The sequence below is a fragment of the Andrographis paniculata genome, unplaced genomic scaffold, assembly GCF_009805555.1.
Source record: "Andrographis paniculata isolate CXL003 unplaced genomic scaffold, ASM980555v1 Contig56END, whole genome shotgun sequence".
Lineage (NCBI taxonomy): Eukaryota > Viridiplantae > Streptophyta > Magnoliopsida > Lamiales > Acanthaceae > Andrographis > Andrographis paniculata.
In genome coordinates, this window is record NW_026137591.1 from 2,187,151 (window position 1) to 2,205,821 (window position 18,671).

Consider the following 18,671-nt stretch of genomic DNA (forward strand, 5'->3'; position numbering starts at 1 on the left):
TATGCAGGATGTTGTTGCAGCTTTTGTTTGACACCATTTCGGAAAACCTGCCAACTACAGAGTTGACCGAGTTACAGGTTTTGGATGCATCTTGCGTGTCCTACACTCGATGGAATAGGACAAACGAATATGCATTGGACAGAGGAAGTGCAGTAGAGGCTGCATGTATTGTCCTCTCATACTGCATGACATTAATTGCCCTGATACACTGCCCCAAAAGTTGACACACAGTCAACTTTGTCCTTTAGTGTGCAGGATTTGTATTTGGTATGGATTTTTGTTTGTTTTCGTGGGAGAGCAACCAGAATTTAGAGAGTAAGTATTCTCTCCCCCTGTTAGAGTGTTCAGAGAGATCATCCATGGAGGATTGAAGACGAGAAGAAGGATTCTTGGAGTCGAAGCCGAAGAAAATATTCATCCGGTAAACAACCTTATTCTTAGGTTGGTCGCTGGCCTGCTAAAGTTGTTGCGGTGGAGTAACAGCGAGTCCATGAGAACTTGTAAAACTAAATGGAGCTTGTGTAGAAGATAGATTGGATAGTTCGGTTAAGTGTTTGGTTGAGTTAAGACTCCTGGATTGGAATCCCCCCATACGTAGGTTGGAAAATCGAACTGAGTAAACAAACTTGGTTTATTGTTTTTCTTTCGGCACTTATTTAGCCATCGATTTCTGTATGAACACACACCTCTGTTATAATCGCGAGGCAACTACGTTGTAAAGCTGTGCCGGAATTGATCTGAGCTCCTTCATCTCCGGCAAGGTGGCTGCTGCCTGACTTTAGTCTGGTGGTGGGCCCTTATAAGTCGATCGTTCTTATCTCCCTGAGTCTTGGCTCTGGCTGGTGTATCTACTCGTTCTGTTCGAAGGTGAATCAAGTCGGAACTAGGGCTCAGTTTTTCTGCTCTTCCGGTGGACTTCCAGACTGATTGGCGGCGGTTCTGGGCTTCTCACACTTACAATTTCATCTTCCTGAAGTCTCCCACCTCTCATCTGGTCGAAGACGCTCAGGTAGGAAGTTCCTTCGTCGTTTTGCCTTTAACGGAGCTCCGGGTTTTGGCCGGTTCTGGGCAGCTTCAGCCCGGTTCTGGGCTCCTTGGGGCCTTCCTGGTGCTCGCTGGTATCTTCTACCTGGCCCTTGCCCAGGTGGTTCGACAGTCTCCAGTTCCAGTGAGGCATCGGTTTTCTTCTCCGGTGGTAAGGAATTCTTGGTGTTTGCTGCTTGTACTCTGGGTTCCGGTTTCTCAGAATTCATCCCATGGGTAGGAAAAAGAAACGAACTACTTACGGCCCTCTATCTCTCCTTGGAATCAAGCAGGTGACTAGTTTACAATCTGAATTACCATATGAATCACAAGCCTCAGAATCTCTGGACTCGGACAACTTGGAACCAGAATATTCGAATGATGCAACAGAAATGGTGATAGTGAAAGATAAAAATCCTGAAGATAAAAATCCTGAAGTTACAGGCCCTGTGAGTGTCCCTCAGGTTCAAACATGGGCTGAGAAGGTAGCGGGAAATCGGGATTTCTCGGCATATCAGGGGCAGACCTCAAAAAGTTCCCCAGAGGGGAAGTCTGTTCTATTCCGGATGAGGCTATTACAGCTGTGGAACAAGAATGGGGATATGGTCTTCTCGGCTATTTCTTTCCCCGCAGCCTTGGTTTGAAAGCGGTGGAGGAAATCGTTAAAGCATGGCCAGTTCGGGCAGACATCGTTCCGGCAGCTAAAGGCTGGACAATTTTCAAATTTCACTCTAAGGAGGAACGAGACCAAATCCTGCGGGGATGCCCATATGTCAAGTATGGCTGCTCTCTTATGTTAAAACTGTTGCCATCGTATTTCTCTTGCGAATAATGAGGTATACAAAGCGGCTCCAGTTTGGGCAAGGCTGAAAGGTGTGCCCCTGGAGTGTTGGAATCCGACTGCTTTAAGTATCATCAACTCATGGATTGGAACTCCAATTGCGACCGATAAAATCATAAAGAATAGGGACTGCCTTGCATATGCTCGTGTTCTTGTCGAGGTTGATGTTACCTCCTCCCTTCCAGAGTTTGTTGAGGTCTGGGCACCTGGAAACAGGTGTTTTAAAGTTGAGGTTGAATATGAAAACTTACCTGCATTCTGTTCGTTCTGCTCTATGCTTGGGCATAAATGCGATACAGAGGACCAACGACGAGCTCGAATTCAAAGACAAGTAGAGTTTCGACGACCTCCCCCTAGAACAGTCAAGACTCAGGGGAGGAAAGTGCCTCCCCCTGCGGGACCAGGCAGGTCTGCTCCAGTCCATAATGATCAACCAGTACCCCTATCGAATCGCTTTGAGGCTTTCGATCAAAACACAGTGGAGGACCTTCCAAACCCTGTGGCCGAGACCACTGCTGCCATTGCTGTTGACACTGAGACAACTGCTGCCACTGCTGGTGACACTGAGGCAGCTGACCAGGGCTGGGACGCCAGCAATCTGGCCCCAGAGGACGAGCACAAGTCGAAAGGCAAGGATTTATCTCCAGAGACAAGACCTGCAGGGTCCCTTTGTCATTCTCCAGCAGCTAACAGCAAGTCTGGATGCTCTTCTGAGGCATCTAAATCTTCTATGGCACCCCCAGATACTAATTTGATAACTGAGAAGAACTCGGTTAGCAATAATAATCAAGAGGGAGGTGACACAGTGGATCCTTCGAACAGCCAGAGGCAGCTGCTCCATGCAGAAGTCTCAGATAAACACCAACAGCTTGATAACCAACAGCAGGTTGATAACAGGCCCTACTTGAGCTCTCAAGCTCCTGTGACTAATCTTGTGGATCCCAACGGGCCATTCACTCGTAGAAGAATGAGGGATCAGGCCTCCGGTCGCAAATGAAAGTCGGAGCTTGGAATGTAAGAGGACTTAACCACCCCTTAAACAATTGGAAGTAGTTAAATTAATTAAGGAATCAGGCCTTCATATGCTTGGTATTCTTGAGACTAAATGCTCATCCGAATTTATCTCGGATTTTATGCGTAAGAAGCTTACTGGTTGGAGAACAATAGACAATTTTTGTACCATCAAAGGTGGGAGGATTGGCATCGTCTGGAACCCCCTGTTTGTTGATATTTTACCTATTGCTGTTAAGGATCAGTCCATCTCCCTGCAGGTTTTGAGCAGAATTAATGGAAGGACTGTTGTGATTACCTTCGTCTATGGGTTAAACTCCCTTGTCAAACGCCGATCGTTATGGAACAGCCTCATGGAGCTCGGCTTAAATCAGTCCCTCCCATGGATGCTGCCCGGACATTTTAACTCACTTCTTAGTCCTTCGGATCGCCATAACGGGAATGCTGTTAGGCCTTATCATTATCAAGACCTATTACACTGCGTTACATCCCTGGGACTCTCGAATCTCCCGTTCTCTGGCTGTAAGTATACTTGGACGAACCATCGGCACTGGGCAAAGCTGGATCGAGTCATGGTTAACCACTCATGGCTTGCGGATAATTTCTCCAGTCATGCCTCGTTCCTCCCGGCAGGTTTCTCAGATCACTCGCTGGCGGTTGTGTCTATTTTTGACTTAGATGCAAGGAAGGGCTCGCCTTTTCGGTTTTTCAACATGTGGATTGAGCACCCATCGTTTATGGACACGATCTCTTCAGCCTGGAATTTGCATATTGGAGGAACTGCTCAGTTCTGCCTTGTTACCAAACTGAAAGGTCTCAAGAAGCACCTGATTGACCTTAACAAGAATCACTTTTCCCACATTTTAGAGAGAAGCAGGGCAGCTCTGATTAACTTGAAATCTGCTCAGTAGGCCCTGGACGCCAATCCAGACTCAGCTGCTGCCAATGATATTGCCCAGCTCCGTGAGGATGCTATCAGACTTCAAAGGGCTGCGATAACCTTCGTCCAGCATAAAACGAATTGCAAGTATCTGGTGGAAAATGACAAATGATCTAAGACTTTCCACTCTTGGATTAAAAGGGCTGCTAAAAGAAATTTCATTGCTTCGATTGCCAGGGAAGATGGTTCGGTTACCTCCTCTATTTCTGAAGTGGTTGGAGAACTATCGAGCTTCTATGTCAATCTGCTGGGTTCGCCTATAGAAGTCGTTGATCTTGAGCAGGAGGTTATCGACTCTGGCCCTCTCATTATAGATTCTATTCATAGTGATCTCATGCTGCCTGTCTCGGACATGGAAATTCTTGAAGTCCTCAAATCGATGAATATCGACAAATCTCCGGGAAGCGACGGATTTTCAGCTGGTTTCTTTGTGGCTGCATGGTACATTGTCGGACCTGATATGACTAAAGTAATTAAGGATTTCTTTACTCATGGTAAGCTTCTCAAGCAAGTCAACCATACTAATCTTGTGCTCATTCCAAAATCGGCCTCATCCTCTCATGTGGGTGATTTCGGCCTATCTTTTGCTGCCCCATCATCTGTAAGATCATTTCTAAGCTGCTGGCCAATCGTCTAAAGCAGGGACTGTCGCATATTATCGATAATGCCCAAGGTGCTTTTGTTCAGGGCAGAAATTTAATGGAGAATGTTCTGCTCCTTCAGGAACTCCTAAGAAATTATTCGAGACAAAGGGTTTCGCCCAGATGTATGATTAAATTGGACCTCCGCAAGGCTTTTGATTCGGTCTCGTGGGATTTCTTGGAATCAATACTGCTCAGGCTGAACTTCCCAGTGCATTTTGTTCACCTAATTATGGAATGCATGAGCTCGGTCTCCTTTTCATTGTCAATTAATGGGAATTCCTACGGGTTGTTGAAAGGAAGGAAAAGGTTGCGCCAAGGAGACCCTCTCTCCCCATACCTTTTCATCTTATGTATAGAATACTTCTCCCGTCTTTTACGTCGACAAAGCGAGGAAAAGGAGATGAACTTCCATCCTGACTGCTCACAGCTCAAGATCACTCACCTTGCGTTTGCCGATGACGTCATTCTCTTTTCCCGGGGAGACTCGCACTCGGTTAGTATACTTCTGGATTGCCTTGAGAATTTTCGTAATGTCTCGGGGTTGACGATTAATCCCACAAAATCCAGTATCTTGGTAGCAGGGGCCACAAATGAGAATACGGAGGATCTTATCACCCTCACTGGTTTTAGCCAAGGCTCGATCTCTTTCAAATATCTGGGAGTTCAAGTTTGCCATGGGAAGCCTAGAGTGGAAGTTTTCAATGGATTAATCGCTTCAATTTCTAATCACATCCGTAGGTGGAGTGGAAGTCACCTGTCCTATGCTGGTAGACTTGAGCTAATTCAAACAGTAATTCAAGGCACGTGCTGCTTCTGGCTTTCAATATTTCCTATGCCTCCGACAGTGCTGCAACATATCACAAAGATATGCAGATCCTTCTTGTGGCAAAATAAATCAGCCCCGATTGCATGGTCGAAGATCTGCTCCCCGAGAAAGGAGGGCGGTTTGGGCCTGCGCTCACTGGAAATTTGGAACTCTGCCTTCTTGGCTAAATATCTCTGATCACTATACTCGAACAAGGAATCTCTTTGGATTAAATGGATGCACAACTGGTACCTCCGGAGCCAAGACATCTGGACGCTGGAAGTATCAAACCATCACTCATATTTCTTAAAATCTATTCTGTGGATCAGAGACAAACTGATTTCAGCTGTCGGTAATTTGGAGCAGACTCGAGCAGTGCTGTACAGATGTTTTGGTCGTGGTATTTCTGATGTCTCAGTTGTCTACGATTATCTTAGAGATCGGAACAGTAACTGGCAGTTTTTTAACCCCGTCTGGGACTACCCAATCCTCCCGAAACACTCTTTCATTCTGTGGCTGGCGGCTTCGGGTAAACTTAAGACGAAGGACATACTTGAGTTTCTGGATATTGATCGCACCTGTATCCTCTGCAAAACTCAATCGGAAAGCATCCAGCACCTCTTCTTTGCATCCATTCTCGTCGGAAATCTGGGCTGCAATTCGTTCGTGGATGCAGGCCCCAAACACCATGTGCTGCCTTGAGTCGGCTGCGAGTTGGATCAGCTCCAACACCTCTCAGGATCCCTCTCTCAGATTTCTTCACCATCTCAGCTTTGCATCAACAGTATACTACATTTGGACCGCACGTAACAAAAGGGCTCTTGAAAGTTTCTCGTTGGATCCCCGGATCTCTATAGATAAAATTAAATTATGCTCATATCGGATCTTATATTCTTTAAAACCAAACAGTAGACGAAACATGCTCTTTACTTAGTTTAATGTACAGGTTTTGGCTCTTTTGATCCCAAGGTGAGGAGACTGCTGTGGCTGCTCCACAGCTCCAGCTTTATGGAGTTTTGTTTACTTTAATTTTTATTAATTGTAGGGATTGACCATTTGGTGATGGCCCCTGCCTGGGTGCAGAATTTTATATCAATTAGTTTTGATTAGTCGAACAATTTTGAATTAGCAGCTGACAGGCTACTATTGATGGTTCCCTTTGAGTTGGTTGCTTTCCAGGTATGCATGGTGTATATGTATTTAACTATTATTATTTTATTTATTTATATATAAAATCCTTGATCTTTCCGATAAAAAAAATAAAAATAAAATTATATCTGAATTGTAATAAAAAATTATTAAAATTTAAATTGAATTAAAAAAATGATAAATAATAAATGCATGAAAAATAAAATTATATCTGAATTGTTTTGTATAGTATTTTTATTTTTTTTAATCATATTTAAAAATTATTTATTTGTTATACTCCCTCCGTCCCAATAGTCCTATTTATCATTTTTTTCCGTCTCAAAACAATAGTCTCATTTCCATAAATAATCATATCACTATAAAACTATCCTTACTTTTTTATTATTATTACACAATTGCCACTACTTTTTACACTGTTACAATCACAAGGGCAGAAAAATCTTTTACCCGTACTTTTTATCCATTATCAATATAATATCAATATTCTTTAAATCTCATGTTAAACATAATCTATACTATAGTTTTGGGACAGAGGAAGTATTATTTTAAATTAAAATATAATTATTTATTTAATTACACAAATATTTATAAAATACTAATTTACATTAATCCACATGCAAAAGTCAAATGAAAAATTTACTAATGAAAAATTTACTAGCAAACGGAAGGAGTATTAAATTTTTGTAAGCATATTTTAAGTGATTACTTTAAACCAATTACATCATTTAGCTTTTCTATCCAACTTATATCCACATCCATATTTAAATTTTTTTTTTTTTAATATTCATTGTAATTGTTACCTCCAACCTATTATTTTTACTATTTTATAGAATTTATTCTAATTTATTTATTTATATATATATATTTATTTTATAATATATAAATAATATTTATTATTAATAATATACTTTAATTTCAAGATATTGATATAAATTGTACGGAAAAAAATTAATTTTGGTCACAATATAATAAAAATTTATTAATTTTGGTCTCAATATAAAAAACTCATCAATTTTAATCTCACTTTAAATAATTTCAATCAATTTTGGTCCCATCGTTAAAAAATTAACGTAAATTACGGATGTGGACATGACGGAAGTGACATGGCGGCAGACTTGGAAACTACACGGTCATGTACAATTATACACAACCATGTAACAATATGGTCATGTATATTTCAGTGTATAATTATACATTGCCATGTTGTTACATGGCTATGTAACAATTCTACGCGGTCGTGTGTCTTTCTGTTTTGGTATAAAATTTTATTTTTTTGTTATATTTTTTATTTTTTTAAAATTTAGAATAGTTGATATAATTAAAATGGAAAAAAATCAATAATAATCATAATATAATTAAAAATGTATCAATTTTAGTTTAAATATAAACATTTATCGAGTATGTTCTTTTGGAAGATTTTGTCTAAAATTCTACTATTTACCCAAAAAAAAAAAAATCTCTTACAAACATCTAATTATTGTATTGAAATAATAAATTAATTTTTAATATTACTATAATACAAAATTAAAAAATAGTTGTGTAATTGGATGTTTGTAAGAAGAAAATTTTTTATAAGTAATAGAATTTTAGATAAAATCTTTCGAAAGAATATATCTTATAAATTTTTATATTTGAATTAAAATTGATAAATTTTTATTATATTATGATTACTATTTATTTTTTCTATTTTAACTATATCAACTATTATAAATTCAAAATAATTTTTTTAAAAAAATATAACAAAAAAAAAATTTAGACTAAAACAAAAATGTACACGGCCGTGTAAAATTATACATGCCGTATAACAACATGACCATGTATAATTATACACTGAAATATATATGGTCATGTAACAACATGGCCGTGAACAATTGTACATGGCCGTGTAGTTTCCAGGTCAGCTGTCACGTCAGCAATTTCCGTTAATTTTTTAATTGTGGGACCAAAATTGATTGAAATTGTTTATAATGGGACTAAAATTGATAATTTTTTTCTGTTGAGACCAAAATTGATAAAAGTTTGTTATATTGAGACCAAAATTGATTTTTTCCTAAATTGGAATAATATTATATGACAAACATAATAATTTTAAAATATTAAAATAATTTGTATTTGTGAGATTAGTGAAGTTGAAAATTTTGAATAATTAAAAAAAAAAAAATTGAAGTGATGTATCACTGAAAATATATATATATTTTTTATTTCCAACAGTTTGGTTCTAGTTGAAAAAAAATTACATTTTTATTGGTCATTTCATTGAAAATTTGAAATTGTATATATAAATTAAAGGTGTGTTTGTTTGAGGGATTTTTCCCAAACTTTACTTATTTGTTCAATTTTTTTCTCCTAAAACATCAAATCAAATATCTATTTTTTATTTTTTATATTATATTAAAAATCAATTTAACATTCAAAATATCACATCAACTATTTATATCACATCATACAACTATTCACATTCAACATTTTTACTATTGAAATCCCTATCCAAAATTAAAATCCCCAACCAAACACACCCAGAGAAATCTAAATATTGAAAATTGATATATAAATGAGATAAACCTAAATAATTTAAAAATATATAGATACATATAATATTTTGAAGGAAATTTCAATTATATATTTATAAATAAATTATTGATAATTTTAAAATTTGAATATTAATTAATTAATTAATTAATTATTCTTTTTATCATTTTTATTGGAGACAATGAGTTCTTATAATATGTAATGTATACATAATAATTATATTTTTTATTAAATATTTATACTAAAAAATTCAAAAGATAATCATAAAAATTATGATAGAGGTAACTGATATTCTAATATAAAAAATCATAGATAATTTATTTCAAGTAAGTGTTTACGTATGATTTATAATTTTTAAAATTATTTGAGAAAATACTACTTGCATTACTATAAATACAATATATTCTTTTTATTATTTTTCATTAAAAAAATAGACTTGTATTTTTTTAGCAAAAATCTTACAATTTTTTACTAGAAAAGCAAATATTATACATTATATTAAAACTCATGAAAAAAAAAATAAATGAACTTATTTTTCTACTAATAAATAATTAAAATACTTTTATACTAATACGCAACTTTAAGAAATTTTAGATTTTCCATCAATTATTTTAAATTATCGGTAAATATTTTATTTAAAATTAATCAATTTCAAATTATATAAAAATATATAATAATAATAACAACAACGACGTCCAATTTTATATATAAAAAAAATATTTATTTAATTAATTAATTAATTTTATAGCAGTACATAATATAATATTTTCATATGGCCATTTTGTGTGTTTTTAGTATAGTTATGCTTATATTAGTTATGAAAAATTGTATTAGTAATATAAAAATAATATTTTATTAAATTATTATTTGTTGTTAGTGGTTAGAGTACATATTGTAAAAATATGTGTATATATTATATTTTTTATAATATTTATTGAAAATAATGTCTATAATTTTTGTTAGATGAACACACCATATTTATAATATATCGACAAAAGATCAATAATTTAACACTATTATTCTTTGTATTGTCAATATATATATTTTTTTATATTTAACATAAAAAGCACCTCAAACTAAAATTACTTAAGATACAAAAATATTTTTATTATTATGTGATGCTTGTTTGAATTTCTGTGTGTTCGGTGGAAATAGGAATATTTTGAAAATTTGGTACTAGCGGGTAATCTGTACTATGCATTAGTATGTTATATACTAAATTATATGATGAAAATATACCGAAAATATAGTAGCGGGTTATATCGTACATAAAAAATATCATATTTTCAGTATATTTTAACTTTTGGTACGCTACGATAGTGTATCGTTGATTTCAGTGGAATAACAATATAAATTTCGAATATCATAATTTATTGTTACCATACCTAAGTTCACTATAAATTATGATACCGTTATCTATCAATATTCGGTATATATAGGTATTACGGTATATACCAAAATACAAAACAAAATAAATTAACTATATATCAAAATTAAACAAAAATTATCATAAGTATGTTTAAATTTTTAATTTTTAATATTTAATATTTTTTGTTATTTTTATTTTATACCATAATATATGCTATGCACGAAAAAAAATAAATAAATAAAAAATTCTTTTAATATTATTTATCATATTAAATTTTAATTTATTTAATATTGTTTTTTTAAAAAGTAGATTCTTCTTAAATAAAAATATATATATATTTAAAAAATAATTTAATTTAAGAATATAAAATATTAAACACGCAACAAATATTATATATAGACAATAAAAATTAGATAAAAACTATTCTTATACTAAATGTTGAAATTTTAAGAATAAAAATAATAAAATAATCATATATTAAAATTTACCATAATTTTTATATACATTCTCCAAATAAAATTTTCATATATTAAAACTATTTTACAATGTAACAATTAATTTTTTTTTAAAAAAAATAATATGATTTCTTCTTATAAAATATTAAATTTAATTAATTCAAAATTAAAATATAAAACCAAACACATAGACAATAATCAAATGCTAATATAATTCTCTAGAAAAGTATAAGAATTCATTGAAATTATCTATACATTTTAAATAGTTCTAAAACTTTTATAGTGTATTAATTATAGCCATTCAATTCCATGGTTCATTTTTATAAATATGTGTTGAATTGTTTTTATATTAATTCATTCAAATTAAAAGATAATATTGGTAAAATATAACATTTTTTTTTCACCATTAAGTTTGACAAATTGTATTCAAAGATAAACATTCATTACAACAAAAATAATTAAATTGGATACCTTTTCTTTGACATATTGTTCATAAATAAATATACTATGACGTAAGAATATCTTAACGATGAGGAAAAATTATATTATAATTCTATTGTTCACAAAAACTAGATATAAATAAGTTCCAGTGCTATCTCAAAACTCAAATAAGAATCTGCATACTACAATAAAAATATATTAAAAATAGAAATTCACACAAACGGGATGAAAATACACTGTATTTCCACCTAAAAAAAATAGATAAACAATGACAAATTTATCACTCATAAAGTGAATAACAAAAGGCAATCAACCAAATTTGATAGGACATTCGTATCACTGCAGTGTAATATTGCGTTGGAAGCCGCAAGAGAGGCTATCGGCAGATTTCTTTCTTGTAATTTGTAATAACTTGGGAAATTTACGCCACACTCCAACAAATCACACTAACAAATCCCAATGTATACATTATCTCGTCTCTTGTGTTGCAAATGCATAATCCTAGGTATTTTATTACCCAATCGGAACAACGTGTTTCAGATAGATATCTCATTGAGTTGCCTTCCAATAGTCGGAGACAACGAAAACCACAACCTATAAAAGTAGAACCATGTGAACAAAATGTATATCAACAATCACCATAAATCTCTTGTAAGAAATAAAAAAAAAAATAAATAAATAAATAATCAGAGTTGACCAATTTTACTACCTTAAGAGCAACCAATTAAAGCAATAGATAAAACGTCATTTCAATTCAATCAATCATTACATCCAGTGACATCTAAAAATACTTATACATTAAATTTAAATTCGTACTATAGAAATTGCAGAAATTTTAAATAAATTTTGAGAAAATTGGAAAGTGGAATGAAGAATCAGCGACATAAACATTTAATATCAAAGAAAATAAAATCCGAACTATTTTTTATTAAAAAATATCTTAAGGCAGCAACATGTGTACCCATTTGTTCCTATCAGTACCCGCACTTTTCGGTATGAATTCCTTTATTTTACACACATACATAGACGTATTTCACTAAAAATACATCATAGCTTTAGGGCCATATTATAAATCATAGAAACTTCACGGTCGTTGCAATCGATAAAAATTATAGATCAATTTAATCCACTAACATATTGTTGTAAAAGATTGAGAGAATCATTCTTTCCATTCAAAAGAATTGTTGCAATATTATAGCAAGAAAGAAACAACAGTGAAAATATAAATACCACCAAATAACACTTCTGTTTCAACCAAAAAAAAAAAAAAGCACTATTCTCAAGCATATCTTGAGAAATTAAGCTCAAAATATATTCTAAGATCACTTAAGATTTCAAGAATCAAAATAATAGAATAAATAAAAAAAACCTTGCGAAATGAGCAGCAGAACACAACCAACAGCCTTTCTTTACGTAGATTGCAAAATGTATAAACCCTGAATCTGAGTACAGATTCTTAGATCACTGAGAAATATCGAATGTATTCTCCTAATCAGAATACAAAAGCAAACCATTTCCAAGATTGGGTGTGTTTCTTTTAATGAATTTGAAAAAAAAATTGATTTGAGTTTGGTATGAAAATATATTTTTTTCAGAAAATGTCAGAGTCCAAATAGTAAAATTTTAAAAAAAAATTGACCAAAGAAACATACCCTTTTATTTGAAGAACAGTTCCGGTACAAAGAACGAACAACGGTTCTCATGTATCTCTTTTCATTCCAAGAAAAGATTTTTACATTATTAAAATTTAATTAAAAATATTATATATCCTAGGCAGACCTTAGACTTAGACTTGCTCATCCGAATCCGAATCCGAATCCGAACCGGCTCGAAAATTGGTTCCCGGTTCAAACCGAAATCAAAAGTTCAAAACATCATTTCGGTTCCGGTTCAAATTAAAGCTGATTCGAACCGGCGACTGTGGAATGTTGTGGAGGACAGACTGTGCTGGCTGCTGCGGCGCTGTGTAATTTGGTATTGCACATTTGTACTGTATTTTATAATAATAATATATTTATAATTAAAATTATTATATATTATAAATTGTTACAAAAATAAAAATAAAATTAATTATATCGATAATAATAATAATAAAATTTTATTTCACATGTTGATATTTTAATTTTTAATTTTTATTATATAATTATATTTTGATTTAAACTATTTTAGATTATCTAATAAATCAATATTTGTATAATTTATTTTAATTTAAAATTTAATTTAATTACTTATTAAATTTAAATATGTTAATTATTTTTATAGTGTGACAATCTAATCGATTATTATTTATATAATTTTTACACAATAAATGAATAATAAATATATATTTAAATAAAATTGAAATTGAAATTAATTATTTTTAAATAAAATTTAAATTAGAAAATAAAAAAATAAAATATATATATATATATATAAAGCTATGGTTCAAACCATAACCGACGATTTTTAAACCAAAACAGAAATGGTTAAACCATAAACCAAAACTGTCAACCATAACGAAATTGTCATTTGAAAAGTTAAATTTCGATTTGATATTTTGATAAATTATAACCGGCAATTTGTAATTATAAACGATAGTTTGAACCGTTAGACAATCTAGTCCTGTGTTATCTTTCTCTCATTGACAATGGTGTATTTATCTTAGGGTGTACACTAGACACACACTCAAGGGATTTATTTTTCGATATAATTCTCAATATATAATTTTTATTTTTTTAAAAAAAACTACTATTTTAATATAAAATATTATTTTTTATATTACCGACACAATTTTCTATACCTCATCTAAAAAAAATTCAAATCAAAACACTAAACAAACAATTTTTTCTTATTATATATAGTAATTTCTCGGTCTATTAAAAGTAAGTTCATTTGATTGATACAAATTTTAGTTAATATGTAGTATTATATTAATTAATTCTGATATAAAATAGAGTTATATTAAAATTATATAAATAAGTTAATGAAATAAAAAAATTAATATGTAAATAATTGTGATGTTTTTTTATAAATAATTGTAATATTGAATCATATGAATTACATATGTATAAACTATAGTGTATTCATAGACAAAAAGAAAAAATATTCATAAATTCAGTGATAGAGAGAGCATATATATATACACGGGTAAACTGTTTTTTAGTCCCGTAACTGGACCCCCTTATCATTTTAGTCCAGTAAGTGGAGCATGTCGCAAACTAGTCCCATAAGTGAAGGTTTTTCGCTGTTTTAGTCCTCCGGCGCCGGAGACGCCCGCGTGGCTCGCCGGAGGTGACGTGTCCGCCAGGTCAGCGACACCTGGCGGAGACGTGGATTTATTTATTTTTTTCATTTTTTAATTTTTTTTAATTGAACCAAAAAAATAAAAAAATGCAAATAAAATAAAAAATAAGTTTTAAAAAAATTTAAAAAATGAAATAAAAAATAAAAAATCCACGTGTCCGCCAGGTGCCGCTGACTTGGCAGGACACCTGACGGACACGTCACCTCCGACGAGCCACGCGGGCATCTCCGGCGCCGGAGGACTAAAACAGCTAAAATCTTTCACTTACGGGACTAGTTTGTGACAGGCTCCACTTACGGATTAAAATGATAAGGGGGTCTAGTTATGGGACTAAAAAACAGTTTACCGTATATATATTGAAAAATATGTATTTTGTTTAATGTTTAAACTTGGGGTTATATATATATACATACTAGAACACGCTTTTGCGCGGTATACCGCGCGACTATTCTATAATGTAATGTAGTGAAATATTATTTATTTGAAATATAAACTGTAAAACAAAAATGCAATCGAATTAATTGCGCTCAGGTTGGTTGGTCAGATCGGTTGGTCCTCGGTCGGTTGGTCTGGTCGGTTGGTCAGGTAGGTTGGTTAGCGGTCGGATAGGCAGGTCGGAAGGTCCTCGGTCGGTTGGTCTGGTCGGTTGGTCCTCGGTCGGATGATCAGGTCGGTTGGTTAGCGATCGGATAGGCAGGTCGGAAGGTCCTCAGTCGGTTGGTCTTCGGTCGGATGGTTAGCGGTCGGACAGACAGATCTGATGGTCAGCAGGTCGGACAGACAGGTCTGATGGTCTACGGTCGGATAAAGTAGGTCGGTTGGTCTGCGGTCGGATAGGCAACTCAGCTGGTCTGCAGGCGGATAGACAGGTCGCTTGGTCGGTGCGGCCAAGGAGTATTTTGGTCTACAAGAAATAAATGGAGGTCGGGTCCAACGTAGCCTCGAAAGATGGAGGCCGAATCTGAGGTTGACTTGGCCTCGGATGACGGTCTGCAAACTCCTAAAACATCACTGAAAGTGATGCTTAGGAGTCTTGAGGAGGAGGCTTATTGTTACGCACAAAAATTAATAATAATAATAAAAAAAATAAGGATAGCAGAATTTTAAAGGAAGTTAGACACGAAGTCGGGTGGAAAAGGAAAAATTTTGCGCTCAGGTCGGTTGGTCCTCGGTCGGTTGGTCTGGTCGGTTGGGTCGCAGGTCGGAAGGTCCGCAGATCGGAAGGTCCGCAGGTCGGATAGTCTGCGAGTCGGACGGTTCGTAGGTTGGAAGGTCCGCAGGTCGGATAGTCTGCGAGTCGGACGGTTTGTAGGTCGGAAGGTCCGCAGATCGGATAGTCTGCGAGTCGGACGGTACGCAGGTCGGAAGGACCGCAGGTCGGAAGGTACGCAGGTCGGAAGGTCCGCAGGTCGGATAGTCAGCAGGTCGGATCAATAAGTCGGATGGTTTGCAGTCGGATGGTCTGTAGTCGGTTGGTCCATGGTCGGATCAATAAGTCGGATGGTTTGCAGTCGGATGGTCTGTAGTCGGTTGGTCCGTGGTCGGACCAAGTAAAGTCGGCTGCTACGGAGGTCGGGCGAAGTAAGGTCTGGTAATTGATTGCCCACTTAAGTGAACAGTAGTTTGGTCGCTTGGTGGGGGCGGCCAAGGAGTCTTTTGGTCTAGCGACTAATTAGTCGCTGGATTAGTCGGTTGCGTTATGCAGTTGGCGAGACGGTTGATGTAACCGACCAGGCGACGTTTCAAAACGTTTCTTTTGGGCGGTTGACGGCGGTTGCTGTAATCAACCAGACAACGGTTCAAAGCGTTTTCTTCAAGGAATATTTAAGGATTTGGATTTTTCTGGAGAAGGCATCTTCAATCATTTACAAACGACATCAAAGTCAAGAGATTCGGGGATCACCACTTTAATTTTCAGCATTTTAATTTCCAGTTAATTTTCTTATGTACCGTACAGTGTATAGAGATTCCTAATCTCAGGCACTAATTAATCAAGTTCAAAGATAATTTCCTATTTTTGGATTTTACTTTTTGTTTGTTGAAAAAATACATCAACAATATCAATAACAAAACAATGGACTACAAGAAATATTGAAGAATTTGATTTTCGGAAATTCGGAAAGAGATATCAGTGTTCAATTTTGATAATTTATGTGAAAAACACAAAAGCAATTATAAAGAAACACACCCAAAATTACAATAAAAAATAAAATAGAGGAGAATGTAGATGAAATGTTTGAGATAAGAAGGGTGACCCTGCATCTCTTTATGAGTTTTGAAATGTCAAAAATAGCAAGAATATTTCAACTTTGATAATTGTTACGCACAAAAAATAATAATAATAATAAAAATAAGGATAGCAGGATCTTAAAGGAAGTTAGACACGAAGTCGGGTGTTAAAGGAGAAAAATTTGCGCTCAGGTCGGTTGGTCTTCGGTCGGTTGGTCCTTGGTTGGATGGTCAGGTGGGTTGGTTAGCGGTCGGATAGGCAGGTTGGAAGGTCCTCGGTCGGTTGGTCTGGTCGGTTGGTCCTCGATCGGATGATCAGGTCGGTTGGTTAGCGGTCGGATAGGCAGGTCGGAAGGTCCTCGGTCGGTTGGTCTGGTTGGTTGGTCCTCGGTCGGATGGTTAGCGGTCGGACAGACAGGTCTGATGGTCAGCAGGTCGGACAGAGAGGTCTGATGGTCTGCGGTCGGATAAAGTAGGTCAGCTGGTCTGCGGTCGGATAGGCAAGTCAGCTGGTCCGCAGGCGGATAGACAGGTCGCTTGGTCGGTGCGGCCAAGGAGTCTTTTGGTCTAGCGATTGGTCTCTGGATTGGTCGGTTGGGCATTTGAGTTCTGGGACTGGTGGAGGCGTTTGGCGAGGCGGTTGATGTAATCGACTAGACGACTTTTCAAAACGTTTCGTCTTGGGCGGTTGATGGCGGTTGCTGGCGACGGTTCCAAAACGTCTTTTCAAGCCAGTACAAAGGTAGGTTAAGGGCTAAATTGCCATTTTTGAAATGAGGGGCATGATAGACTTTTCAAGTGGCAGATCCGTACAATCTCGTGTTTATAAGATATAATATGAAATACATAATAAATCTCTAATCACAATCCAGATGCTCACATTCAATCCTAAATTCAATTATTGAGATTTGATCCGGTCATAATCTGGGGCTAATTATAATAATTAGGTTAAAAAGATTGCACGGGTCACTCGTAACAAATTATAGGCTACTTTAATAGATTTTTATGCCCGTAATATTTTGATATAATATTTTGTAATAATAATAATAATAATAATAATATATTTTTATTGAATTTTGTAAATTGAATAGCAGTAATTGGGGTTTAAAACCATACTAAACACACTCTTTTAGTGTGTGTTTATATATAAGATTGAGGGAAATTTTAGATGCTGATAATTAAATTTCACATCATGCTCATCAATTTTGAACTCTTAAATGACAAATATTAATAGACTTGAGGTAGTTCAGGGTATAAGAGTATATTTTATTTTCCCATAATTTATATAACCGTCCTAACTTCTCTTCCTCTTTCTCATTTTTCATTTTGCACGCTTTTCGAATTTATCAACATAAACATGAAAAATATAGTAAAAATCAAAGGATGAGATCTGGAGACGAACAAAATTTATTTGCAATTATTTCAACTTCAATTAATCCCTCAAGAAGGAACTATGACATCTAAGAAACTTAAATTTCAAATACTTCATCTCCTTCCCCAATACCGAATGATGCAACGAAATCGCTCAACCATCTAAGTAACCGGACAATGAATTTGAAATCACTAACACCTCATTCGATTTATTGGATTGCATTTTCTTCATTCAAATTATTGCATTATTGTTTCTTCACTCAAATTTCAATAATAAATGAAACTGGATTAACCTAATTAGTTTAATAATTTTTTAAGATTTAGATATAAGTAAAACTATTAGAATCTCATATGGTGTGTTAAAAATTTGGTCAATATGTATTAGCAATCATATTTGAATTAAAATATCAAAATTAATGGTAATGAAAATAAATTAGCATTATGTTTAGTTCAGTTTAACACTTATGTGTGCATGGGGAAATATTTCATATTATATTATGCAACATAAAATTTGATGAGTTTAAATACAAGACGCTAACATTTTCTAAGTTATATGACAATATTTTGAAATTCAATAAACA

General features: G+C 34.4%; 1 protein-coding gene across 1 annotated transcript; it reads left to right on the top strand.

The window, feature by feature from the left end:
• Positions 1–1,823: 1,823 nt before the first annotated feature.
• LOC127256621 (uncharacterized) lies at positions 1,824–2,878 on the top strand (the record flags this gene model as incomplete). The annotated part of the gene is made up of 1 exon (XM_051282732.1): positions 1,824–2,878. A coding segment is annotated over one exon (1,038 nt), but the record flags the coding sequence as incomplete, so codon positions are not given.
• Between the last annotated feature and the right edge of the window lie 15,793 nt (positions 2,879–18,671).